At 41.2% G+C, this 13572-nt stretch overlaps 1 protein-coding gene across 1 annotated transcript in view; it reads right to left on the bottom strand.

Moving 5' to 3' along the window:
* LOC140564039 (SR-related and CTD-associated factor 8-like) overlaps positions 1 to 10759 on the bottom strand; it is a 33130-nt gene extending 22371 nt beyond the window's left edge. The window contains exons 1-2 of the mRNA XM_072689075.1: positions 10628 to 10759; positions 7301 to 7384 (exon numbers count right to left, since the gene is read on the bottom strand). Coding sequence (XP_072545176.1) covers positions 7301 to 7384; positions 10628 to 10657 — 114 coding nt within the window. The 5' untranslated portion in view covers positions 10658 to 10759. The remainder of the gene's footprint in view (positions 1 to 7300; positions 7385 to 10627) is intronic.
* Positions 10760 to 13572: the final 2813 nt, after the last annotated feature.

Raw genomic sequence — 13572 nt, 5'->3', positions numbered from 1 at the left:
CTTCTTCAAAATCTAGTAAAAATCTTTCCTTGGACAGGAGAGACAGTTACTCCAACAAAAGCAGGATAAACTCTCCAGTACCCTTGATTTCAGAAGAAACAATGGACGAGAAGGTGTCCCCATACTTTTGTCCATGTAGTGTATCCATTTCTAGTACTGATAATAAATAATAGCTCTCACACAAAACATCTCTTCAAACCAACCTTGAATTTACCCAAACAACTGCACTCGCCAAAATTAGTCTTGACTCAACGTTTCACAAATCACACAGCAGCGATCTCCAAAGATCAGACTGAAAAATCAAAACACTCGTCAGATGTTCATAGGACAGCTCATCTCTCTCTTTTTTTTTTCTTTTTTTTTTTTGACAGCCCATTTAATCTGACAATCTGGATGTTTTAAGGCAGTGGGCACCAACATTTCCCCTGGAGATCTACCTTTCAGCAGATCAGGCCTCTGGGTGGAAGGATGGCAGCCACCATATTAGTTACTCAATAGCCGAAATTCTGATGTTACCACCTTTATCCTGATTGCTGATGAACTAATTAGGCTTTTTAAAAACAGCAACTTTAGTAAAAGGGAGTAAACTAAACTGTAAACTAAACTGCTGCTGCTTGCCATCAGCAGCCGAAGTTTGAAAGAGCACAACTGGCCTTACTACCTGCCTTACGGACAGGTGAGGGCTGATGGCATTTTCTGCCCACACATTACTCCTAGTATGATGTTGGTCAGCACAGGCGTCTGTTAGCTGTTATATCAGGACTGAAGAGCCACGCTTTCCTCGGAGCGTGCTAGCTGCCTAGCGATGCTGCATAAACAGCAGTTTGAAAAGAGCCGGGGGCCGGTTTTTACATGTATCGCTCCTAGTGCTGGGGTGTTGCTAGTGATCAAGGGAGTTCCTAACTAGGTAGAAAATGGGCTAAAACTAGTAATACATTTCTAAAAGTCATGGGAAAGGAATTGTGCTTTGGCGGCATCACCCAAAAACCACCGCATGGCCATGGCTAAAAGCCTTACGGTACAGAACTGTGGCCCTGAGAGGGAGTTCCTTCTGCAGTCACGCGTTGCTTGGTGGAATATTTGAAAGTCTGCACAGCACATTAAAATCTACCTGCAGATAACTGGTTTAACTGTGGTTTTGTTTCTGTTATATGATACTAAACCACTGGGCGCCCACAACATCCAGCGGGTTTACCATTGCAGGGTATAAGACCTACTGAAGTAACAGTTTCCAGTTTGCAGCCGAGGCTGGAAGAGGTTTTGAACCGTATTCAAGATCAGAAAAGCTGCTCGTAGATTTCAATACGGCCCATTTCTTGGATACTGACCATGTGTTTTATCTTAACCATCATCATCATCAACAGAGCCAAAAGTCTGATATCAACCAGCCACCAATCTAACATACAGAAACACCACCAACTTTTGTGCAAGTCCACTAAACCCAAGACTCAGACCACGGTTTCTTAACAAGCTGGAGAAATTGTCTTGGCAGAAATGAATTCTAGGAGATTGAAAACAGTTGTCTGAAAAGGGCCAAGTCAAGCACACCATAAACACCAAACCAATCCCAGAGCAGCCAGGTCTCCTCACTTTTCCAAGAAGGCATTAAGAAATAAATATATGAATAAAATGTTGCCAAACACAAGCCTGTCCTCAAAATCCAAAGCAAACCAAGTTTCAAACCCAAACTTGCGCTCAAAGTAACTTCAACTCCTAGACCTGTGGAGAGCTACCTTCCCACAGGTCTCAACCAATGCAACCCAAATCCAACATACCCTATTCAGCCAGTCCAGGACTCCAAGATTCTAGGACTGGACCCAAAGTCTGCAGGGTGGCAGCTCTCCATGAGTAGGGTTGGAGATGGCTTTAGGGACTAACGACTTCTGACCACACTGCAAATCAGCAATACAAGTTCTGCTTTGGTGATAAGCGAAGACGTTGGTTTGATCAGACCACAAAAGAATGCACAAACAACCAATTAACATTACAACTAAAATCTGATCACTTGACATCTAGCTCACTTTAGAAAGCTTCTTACAGAACTAAGCCAAATCTTATGAAACCAACAACTGCCTTTATAGTGATCTGCCATGCTTACCCAGAAATACCCCAAACGCTCATCTATTAAGAAAACAGACTCAGACCAACACCAAAAAACTGACAAATCTCCAGATCACTGCACAGAGCTCCAAGTGTTTTGAAGCGCCTCGGTTCTGAAGTCAGAAAGTTTTTGAGTCATTTCTTATTGGACTTCTTCCATCCTCCTTTTAAAACAGCCCATCTCCTACCTAAGCTGGTTAGGGGTTCCCTTATCTCTTTGAAACTCTCTCACGCCCCATCCTCCTGCTTCACTTTCAGTGCTTTGAGGGAGCTGGGAGAGCTGCTGAGGGAAGGGGAAAGAGGTGTTATTCACAATAAAGCACAACAGTCATACAGCAGGACAATAGGAATCAGCTAACAATGCAATTACATTGTTACACAGTCTTGTTGGTCAGTGAATGAGATGCAAGAATCACACAGCTTTGCTGTAACTAGGCCAGAACGAGACTTCTTCAGGTTTACAAGGTTTAAGTTATAGTGCTGAAGCTTCTTTCTGAAAAGAAGCTGATCAAGATAGTGTGTCTTTAATATGAGTCACCTTACAAAACCTGAACTTTTAATTAATCATTTTTTTTGGTGAACATTAAAAAAATATATATATAATAATAATAAAAAGAAAATATCTTTTTATTTTTGCTGACATGAAAACATCAATATAGTTAAACTATAAGACCTTTCAACCCAAAGACCCCCACCCACTCTGCTTGGTGGTCGTGCTATAATAAGAAAATGAGTCAAATCAGTGTGCAAATAAATAGAACAAGTAAATGAACTGAAAAAAGAGAGGAAGGAATCAAGTGCAAAGCAAAAAATATCAACATGGCCAATTAGACATGCACCATGTATTTGCCATGTTCTGTTACATAAGTGCATTCGGAGCTAACCTTTTAAGATTTAACAAATCAAATTATTTAGCAAGTTACTTTTCCTACTTTTATGGCTGAACTTTGTCTTAGATGAAAGCAGCAGAGTTTCCAGGTGTATCCTGTAGGATACTACAATGTCTGACCTTCTAGGGCTCTTTAAACATGGACCAGAACACCAAAGCAACCTTGATTGTAGAGAGCCAGGATGACCCAAGATAAACTGTAAATTACTAGGACATATTTAAGGTCAAAAAGTACTGTGAAAAACTTTAGACTCCTTTGTTTAAACCAACAAAGGAACTCCATGATTCACATTAGAGCACGCTAAAGTCGAGTCATTAATCTACCGACAGCAGGCACAACTTTTGGCCAAAGACCTCACAGTTGACTAGGGCTGGGCGATATGGTAAAACTTACACTATCACGATATATAAAGATATTTTTCACGATACACAACACTGATCACTAAATGCATCGATTTCTATTCAACATCTGCTGCACTTCATCTAATTAAACCTGTCTAATTACACTGTCTGTAATGAAACGTGCAGTTGATCAGTGTTTCTTAAGCACTAACAATATCCTCAGAAGAGCATAGTCTATCACGATACAATAAGAAAAGGTCATATTGCCCAGCTCTACTGTTTACCAATGTGGTTGATTGCATTTTCAGCTGATATTATACTTAACCTTATTGGTGGCTATATTTTGTATGCATTGTTGTCAAGAAATACTGAATAGCACTGCTTGCATTTAGCATCAAAACGCCACAATAATTGACATTAGATTAGTCCATCATGGGGGGCTTAAAAATAAATAAATAATAAAAATAAATAAACTTGCAATGACCAACTGCATGTATGTAAGATTTTACATACCAAGATTTTAAATGTGCACGTCTACATCAAAAAGAGACGTTAACCAACTAAACCAAACCAAAATCAACTACAACTTCATAAAAGGACATTATAGCCACTCTAAATAGAACATGAAGGCATTTACATGTAGGCTGTAGGTACAACGATGGCCAAATACCATGTGCCAACCCTACAGAACCACAAGAAGAAACACAGCACCAACATGATGTACACAACGCTCACTCAAATAGGAGTCAGCTACTGTTCCTCTACTGTTACTCTTACCAGATGACAGACTTCATTTTAATATTGCAATACAAGCCACTCTTATATTTCAGACTAGACTTACAAAATCGAATGTTTTGCCCAACAGCTCACCTTGTGTTTTCTGCAGTTATTGGTCTGCTTTATACAGCGTGCGTCAGACTGATGCGATCACTTATGTTCACCGACTGTTTGAATAATCGGCTAGGAACCGCTTACTAAAAGACGGGCAAGGACACAACGTAACTGAAGCTTGTTGCATCCAGGACGTAGGATGCAATTTGCATGCTGAAGGATGGAGCTTATGCTTATTGCACAATTCCTGAAAGATGACTGGTCATACTTTTGCAATACATGAATGATCTGTCTGCTCCAACATACACCTCTGCAAGCTCCACACTATTGCAAATCATGGTCAAACAAGAGTCAACAGCTCGTCACTGTCGCAAAGCCTCAACTTTTTTTTTTTTTTTTTTTTTTTTTTTTTTTTTTTTTTTATAATTTCAAAAACAAAAACCCCTCTAATTGGCCACCAGTGTAAAAATGTAATTCTAGTCATTTTGGAGCATTTCTATTCGTCCATTTGTCATGAAAACAGCTACATTTGCGTGTTCCTGCTGCTGTAAACCACAAGCTATTCTCCCTCAGAGTTAGAGACTTCTATGGCTAAATGAACCGTTTCAAAGGCCTTTTTGCCTTCCATCAACACAAAAGCAGTTTCTCTAGTTAACCATGCCACACTGACTCAAACACAGACAAAGCAAGTAAAGAAAAATCACAGGTGCTTTTTCTTTGAAGTCACTAGGATTAAACAAGGTAGACTGAGAACCAAACCACCATTCGCCTTTAACAGTAAGCTCTGGGTAATCAGACTACTTACAACAGTCATTTTATTTGCTTAGTTTATTTCCCTTCTAATCTCAGTACCAGACCCCTCTGTCCACAAGAACAGCGGACAACCAGAAAACGCAAAAACGTGGAATTTAATACACCGCCATGTTTGCTGCGAAGGTTACTCAATTGGCGATCAATTAGAAAGTTCCACCTATCCTAAAACACCCCTGCCCCTCCAACAGCCCTCTGCAGTGAGGTATCTGATCAGGGGTATTACCTGGCTACCTTCAGGCACCACAAAGCAACCATGGATATTAAAGGGTGCATTTGAGCCAGCCCTTAACAAGACAGGTCAGAATAAGCATGACCTTCATAAAAGATCCGCTCTCCTCCATAGTGTGTCATTATCTACACCCCTCAAACAAGGATTCTGACCAATAAGTTCGGTGAGGCCGAGTGAGGGTGTGTGACGAGCCTGGAAACATCCTATGACCCTGGGTTCATTACTGAGGAGGTGTTCAAGTCAGAGAAGAACTGACTGCATAGTAGCAATAGATAAAAGGTTTATTAAAAGCAAAAGCAGCAGAGAAAAAGGTCTCGTGTCTGAGGAGTACTGGACGCTGCCGGTCTCTAATGAGCTAACCAGTACGTTGAATGCAGATGAAGTCTCATCCTCAATACAAAGTACTTTTGACTTGTTAGCCTGTCTGGGAAATATCATTTCACTGTTTTAGGAGCAAATAAACATTGGATTTTCTTCTGTCTGTCTGTCTGTCTTCTAAATCACATCCAAGTGTTCATGGCAACGCACTCGCATCAAGGTACTCGTGTTCAGCAGTAGCAACACACAACATAAGGGCATTTTCACACTTTTCCCTAAATACATAAGTCCGCACCCAGGACTGATTCTCATTTTAATGAGTGGCTCATTATTACTGGTTTACTTTCACACTGAAGAACCCTGAACGAACCATGGTTCGATTGTGCAAGTTCGACCACCACTTTTCTGGGCACATTTTATGCAAAATAAATAAGGCCTAGGTTCATCGATTTATTGATTTTCACTATTTTCCTTGGTTAAAAACTCCCAAACGCCACAGAAAAACAAACAAACAACAAACAAACAACACCACTGTGCTGTTCGGCAGTCATGGCATTTTACCATGCAGGAACTGCAAGTCGGTCTCGTAGGAGATGATGGCTTTTAGCCATGCAACAAGCTAAAGTGTTACACTGAAGCAGTCACATGACAAAATAAACCAATCACACAACCCCATATGCAGTGCCGAAAGCGAATAGCTTTCACACTAGGGCTGCAAAATATTGGGGGAAAAATAAACTGACATTGCGATATAATATTTTGTTGTTCTGTGATACAAGTTGCAAGGTCAAAACATTTTTGCCAGATGTCAACAATCCTACATGATCTGTTGTGATATTAATAATGCATTCTGTCAATCAATAAATGATATGGGGCAGGTATATTTGCCACTGGTTAATATCTCATGGAAAATCAGAAAAGTGTGACATTTCCTATTGTACCAAGTTGAAGCATGATTCATATCATTTAATTAGTCTTAATTGACGTGCACATTGCGATGACGATGCTGAAACGATATATTGTGCAGGCCTATTTCACACGAACAGCAGAGTCAGCGTGTGACGTTCCAGAGTCAGCTTGAAGCAAACCCCAGACCTCCGATTTTAGGAGGACCAGAGATCGATTCTCTGGACCACTTTCACACTTTCCAGTCCTCTCAATACAGAAAACCAGTTCAATAAATTGCTTGCCTGTGTAATTTCCCGGCCACACTACGCAGCATAAACACCCAAAAAGTGGTTTCAAAGAAACGGCTTTAACAGTAAAGCAAGTACTCAAGTACCGATGCACATCCCTAACGGGTTCATCCCAACGAGAAGTACCTCACGTGTTTACCAACAGGTTATAATAAAAAGGTTGATCTGTTAAGAAACTGCCAGTCTTATATAATCAAGTCTGGAACCACTCAAACTTGGGTTAAGGTCGAAAGCCACCAACTCTTTACAGATATCTGTGTGGTTCAAGTCAAGCATTATGTAGCTGTGATTTACTAGAAGACAACCAATGTGGAAATAATTTCAGACAGGGTCCATGGCTACTATAATTGAGCAACTACCATAATTAATTAAATTACTCGGGCAACGTCCTGACCACAGCGTAATCCGAGATGACGGGGATTTGGAGTTTCACAGGTCAGTCAATGAGAAGTGATTAAGTTACTTAACCTTTTATTTGTGCTCTGTGGCAATTTACAAGAGGCTTGGAGAAAGGTGGAGAATAACAGAATGGTGCATCATCCTAAACCTCACTTTTCTGCTTGTGTTGATCTAAATACTTACCTTTATAGCTTTAATTGCTGATTTAGTAATCTGGGTCATCTTCGCTTTGGAGATTGGAGGCTTGTATTCATTCAGAGAGTACAGCTGAAAAACATTAGAGACACATATTTAGCAGTCATGTCAAACTGTTCTTAAAATGTGAACATAATGGCCAACAGTGTTGTTTATGAAGTTCTTTGAGCGATGCCACAGCAGAACCACTTCTTGTTCCATTACAAATTATGTTTGTAATCGAGATGAAAGGTCCTCTAGACCCTTGTTTTCGACTTACAGCTTTATTACAAACATGGTTCTCTCTCAAACCAAAAGTGGATCTTCCATGGCATCCAAAAAATCATCATCATCATCATCATCTTTTTAAGAGTGAGGATGACGGCCATGCTGCCTCAGATATGAGTCAGATAACAGTTTCTCTTGAATGCATCTTTACTTCACATAATTCATTCTCTTCTCAGCTGTGCACCACAATCAAAACAGAAAAACTACAGATAACCGGTTCACAGAGGCAACTGAGAAGTGGTAGAACATCTGCATTTACCAAACGCTCTGCTTTAAACTATGAAACTACGAACACACACACTTAACTACACACACATGTTCATGTTCAGGGAATACTATGTGCAATACCCCCCCCCCCCCCCCCATGTGCAATTAGGAGTCTTTTGCTGTAAATAATATTGTTATTGCTCTTTTAATTCTTATTTATATTGTGTATATAGTGTAAATTATTTATCTAAATTTTTGTAACTGAGTGTCCTGCTATCCCTTTCTGCTGCTACACTGGAAATTTCCCCACTGCGGGACTAATAAAGGATTATCTTATCTTATCTGCTTTTCTTTGGGTTAGAATCTCCAACATTTTTCATTTTACGAAATTTTAAACCACTTAAAATTTACTTCTGTCATTTGGTACTGCGGAATGCAAAAGTTTGGCCACCCTTATTTCGACTGGGTCACTGTAAATAGCGGATTGCATAGATAACGATGATGATAATGATTTCCAAATAGCATAAAGATTAAACATTTATTTACTTTGCTCGGTAGAGTTTTTTTAGCCTTCACATCCTACTTTCCAAACTGCCTACTAATACAACATCACAGGATCGCTGAACGCACTCGGAGAAGGACATTAGCTGCTGGCTAGCACTGCGCAGAGTAATAGGGAGGATCATTCTACTTACTCCCGGCCCACGGATGGCTAGAACCAGCGATCCTACGCTGAGACTTTCAGGAGCGCCAAACTATTTAGAAATCATCATCATCATTTATAATACTGAATATCTAGATATTAGGTAATAAGTTTATAATTCAATTTGTTGATGAAAAATGTGGTATCTGAACTAGTTAGCAGCATCAAAGTATATTTAGCAGCAGTTATAACAGGCTTGCGATTGCATGTAATAACTACACTTGATTATAACTCCACTCAGTGGTTACACTTGAAACCAGTGTATTTTGGCTCCTTTGTATCTAGACATCCTTACTGAAGCTCACAAGTACCTTTTTATTTTTCGGCCTATGTGCACACTACTTGGGGATACTGTCCGAATGGACAGCGGTGCACTGTACCTTGTTTGGTACGTGACGTCCATTTCAGGCATTGAAATTCATAACTGAGCGGTTTCATGTGAAGATGCTGAGATTTGAGAGACACTGAGCAGGAAGAATCCTAAACTCTGCAGAATACGGGGGTCCTTCAGGAGCAGGACTGCGAAACCGAAGCGTTGAAACTGCTCTGAATGGACGATTTAATTTAAATCTATTCCATGTTGCAGACACTATACGGACAAAAGTATTGGGACACCTGCTTATTCAATGTCTTCCACCCCCCCCCCAGTATTTTTGTTGGAGTAACTGTCTGTCCTTATCGATTGTGGAGGAGCTTTACTATGAGGACTTGATTTGCAATCAGCGACAAGTGTGTTAGGATGATCACCACCCCTCATTATCCCAAAAGTATCGGATGTAGCACCACCCATCATTCCAGAGAAGACAGCTCTTCCACTGCTCTACGGTTTATTGGTGCTGGGGGGCTTTATACCCCTCTAACATGATGCCAAGAGGTTCATGTGTATCTGCTCCAGAGTCCCACTCTACTGGCCATACTTCACTAATACTCCACAGGGACTAGACAAGCTGTGTGTGTGTGTGTGTGTGTGTGTGTGTCAGCAGCAACGGGTGCAATTTAAAGTAGCCGAATGCAATTATTAGAAAGGGTGTCCACAAAAAATTGGACAGACTGTCCACATAAGCTAGGATGTTATCCTATATTAGTAGTGACTGAGGAGAGGATGCTGAGCAGGATGTGTAGGAGTCTTCCAGCAGCAGGGCTGAGAAACCGGGGCGCTGAAGCCGTCCTCAACTGATCATTAAACCAGGATCCCTTCAATTTTATATACATATAAACTAAGATGGCATTAATAGTGGAGATATCTGCTCTTGCAGAGCTGGGACTGTTACAGTGGTGCAGAAATCCTGAGTTACATAAAGGACAGTAGCTGTGTCATACACTGCTCAGCAACCGGGCTACAGGGGCAAACAGGTGGAGCCATGGCTGCAATGTCCAAAACTAGGATTTTACGCGTTTTAAGCGATTTTGCAATCAAATACCACCAAATCTAACCTTTAAACTGGTCAAGGGTGCATTTCTGACACCTTTAGAAATTCCCAAACGACGCATTAGCTAGCAAACCCGGTCAAATAGATGCTGCTGGCGATCACCCTGCCCCGATTAAATGCACAGAAATCACTCATTACACACTTATAAGATATATATCTACACTTAAACTAAGCAGTTTGAATAAAGTCATCTATTTGATATAAAAACGTTAGCACGCCTCTGCTAAGCTACGGCCTTTGTGTTAGCTAGCCATCTGCGCTAGAGCTGGCGATCCAGGTCCAGACTGTAGGAATCCGCGCCGGGATTTCCTTCCAGCTTCATCGACGGCTCCGCTGCAGCCGCCTGCAGCCGCCGGCAGCATCACCGCCCAGGCGGCTGGAACAAAGCCCCGGCGCGGATTCCGGACACTTTCCGGATCTGGATTTGCTACCATTACATGCTGCGCACTGAATGATCACGTATCTAAATACAATTCTGGCGTAATATTTCACATGAAAGCGGTCCCCAGCAGCACTAGGAACATTAATCCACGTCCAAGTGGTTTAGCTAGCTGAATATTTCACCCAAATGGGTGTAAATCCAGGGAACGGTATAGCTACAGTTAGCTAGATAGCTAGACAGCTAGCTAACAGTCCCGGCCTGCAGACCACAACACTGAATCAGCCCCAAATTTCAGGTGTGTATTTACGAACGAATGTCGAACAAACCTCGCCATTAAACGCTTTAACGGCCTCCATGTCGGCAATGGTCAGTTCAGGTCTTCTTTTCTACCAGAATGGGAATATTTGGGAGGTTTGAATCGCCTTCACAGCCCGGTTTGACGTGCGCATGTCCTGAAGTTAGTGGTAGTGGGGGGTGAGATGGAGGAGAGTCTGCTTAATATGGCTGACTGGGGGTGTAGCGATGGTTTTAGGGGGGGTACGAGTTCCGATTCGATTCGATGTTGTTGTTTTTTTTGTCTCTTGTTCGATACACAGACTGATTCGGTTAAAAATACACCTTATATTGCAAACAAAGTAGCTAGCATGTGTTGGGCAAATGTAGCTAGTGATCTGAGTGAAATCACATCCCAAATCCCAATCCCAGTCTATTTTTGTTATTTTTGTCTGCAGAAGCATTTCTGAGAATCTCTCTGTCCACTAGAGAAAGCAAAAACCACCCCAAACAACAACCCCACAGGATCATGCCAGCCAAACAGGCGGCACGGATACCTTTTCATGTTCAGTGCTTCCAGATGCAAGCGTAACGGCCAAAGTAGACCCAAATAAAGCAGAAGCACATTTCTGTCTATGTTTTATGTGTTGAACAAACAGCATGTCTCAAAAAACTAAACTTGTTCGTTTAGAACAACAACTTGTAAAAATAATGTAGCATAAGATTTTTAGTAAACATCTGGATGCCAGCATTTTTACAAAGCTTTTTTGTTTTGAGTTTTTAAAAAAAAAGTTATTTAAAACAAATAATAAAAAGGCCTAAAATGCTGTGTTTTTGTAAATGGGAGGCTAGAAAATGCAGAGAAAAAATACCAGAAAACATATATTGCTATGTTTAAATAGCAATTTCACAAACATGCATGTAAATAATGCAGTGACCTGGGAATTTCATGGACCTCCAAATTTGCGGCCTGTATATAAATAGCTCATAAAACCGTTCTTATTTACATTTCTGACCAAATTATGATCCAAAATATAAGTCATACATTCTGTAATCATAAAAACTCTGTGCTAAATTTCACGACATAGAACAAAGAATTGATTTTTTTAAGAAAATCACTGGTATTGCACAAATGTCTCAAACCTGGGTGCACATGTTTCTCCCAAATGCCACTACAAGGTTGTATCCATGCTACAAGCAGGCTAAACTAGTCTAAACACTCCTCATTAAAAGTTATGATGAAGACTGTACTACACTTAACACAACCCTAACCTTAACTATAGCTAGTAGTAGTTTCTAGGTAGTTTTGAGTACAGAAAAATGCAACAGCCACCAAACATATTATACAAGAGCTAAATGCATGAACGTCAACAAGAGTGGGTGACACCAAAACCTCCAAAAAGAGTCAAATCAGGAGCTCTACTTCACTTGTGTCAGGGTTTTTCTCTGGGTATACCAGTAGGGGTCACATGCAGAAGAGGCTGCTTAATATGGCTCACACACACACACACACACACATACACACACACACACACACACATACACACACACACACACACACACAGACCCATTGAAGAGCTCAGCATCACTGTGTTGACGTGAGCTAAATCTAATGAAACCTGGCACCCCTCTGTCACACTGGCCTCCATTTCCCATCCCAGCAAAGAGGTGAGAACTGCTTTGAGTGGGCTTAACAAAAGACAGGCCGCTGGGCCTGATCACCCTTCTCCACCAGCGCTATCACTGCGCTGATGTGCTGTCCTCCATAACACCTCTCCAAAGTAGATTGCTCCAGAGGTCCTGGTCTTTGTCTAGCGGTTCTCTCGTAAACTGTGGCCTTGCCCTGAGGGTTTCCTCCTTGCACACTCCTACTACAGTCAAACCTGTGGTAAGAGCTGTGGTACGAGCTACCTGTAGGTCCCTTGGTGACAATTTAGGACTGTTGGAGACTTCTTTGCTCATCTTGTGGTCTTTGCTCGTGGACTGAACTTGCTGGGGTGGCCTGACCTGGCCATGTTGGCAGCTGTTTTACTTGTAAATAATTAGCGGACAGGGGAACAGCTGATTTCCCAGTGTTCTGAGACCTTTTTAAACCCCGTCCCAGACCGTCCTCTGCACCCATACATTCATACAACCTTTTACCATCTATAAAAATGAAAATATGTAATTTAGACCTAAAGTGATTTGATTTCCTTTTAAAATTGAGAATTTGAAACTCAGTGTTATTGCATTAAATAAAAAAATAAGTATTTTGCTACAAAATCTAACATTTAAGTACAATAAATATTGATTAAATTACAAGTAATTGAGCCAAAAACAATATTTATGGAGATATTCTAATTTTGGACAGCAAAACATGCAGTGGCTTATTTAGACTCTGGGAAGTCACAGATGTACCTTACAGTTAAACAGAGCAGAGGAAGGAGATGTTAACATGACTGTTAAATGTGCTAAAAACACTAAACACAAAGGGCAGGTTAATTAGCATATGGTTTTTGAGGAAGTAAATCATCTGTTTCTGTGTGTATTGTGATTACAGGACTCTGGAGTGGAAAAGGAAGAACTTGCTTAACACTGCAATGCCACCATGTGGACAACACTGGAATAAAAGGGGCTCTGTAGCAGCAGAGCTTTGTAGGTTTCTCAAAGGCCAAACCCTGCACATGTTTTTTGTGAGCAGAGGACAGTCGCTGGTAGCGAACTACATTTTTAACCCTTTTTTATGTGTAGTGTATATAGGGTGTAGGTTTTATATATATATAGGGGCTCAGGGGTTAGAGCACTGGGTTGTGGTAACAGGGTTGTGGGTTCGATTCCCGGGCTCGGCAAGCTGTTGGGCCCTTGAGCAAGGCCCTTTACCCTCTCTGCTCCCTGAGCGCTGGAGTTGGCTGCTCACCGCTCTGGGGGGGTGTGTACTCACTGCCCCTAGTTCACTTGTGTGTGTGTGTGTGTGTGTGTGTGTGTGTTCACTACCACAGATGGGTTAAATGCAGAGGAC

The sequence above is a fragment of the Salminus brasiliensis genome, chromosome 10 (genome assembly GCF_030463535.1).
Source record: "Salminus brasiliensis chromosome 10, fSalBra1.hap2, whole genome shotgun sequence".
In the NCBI taxonomy this organism is placed as follows: Eukaryota; Metazoa; Chordata; class Actinopteri; order Characiformes; family Bryconidae; genus Salminus; species Salminus brasiliensis.
The sequence above is the reverse complement of the archived record's forward strand: the minus strand, read 5'-3'. Positions and strand labels throughout refer to the sequence as shown.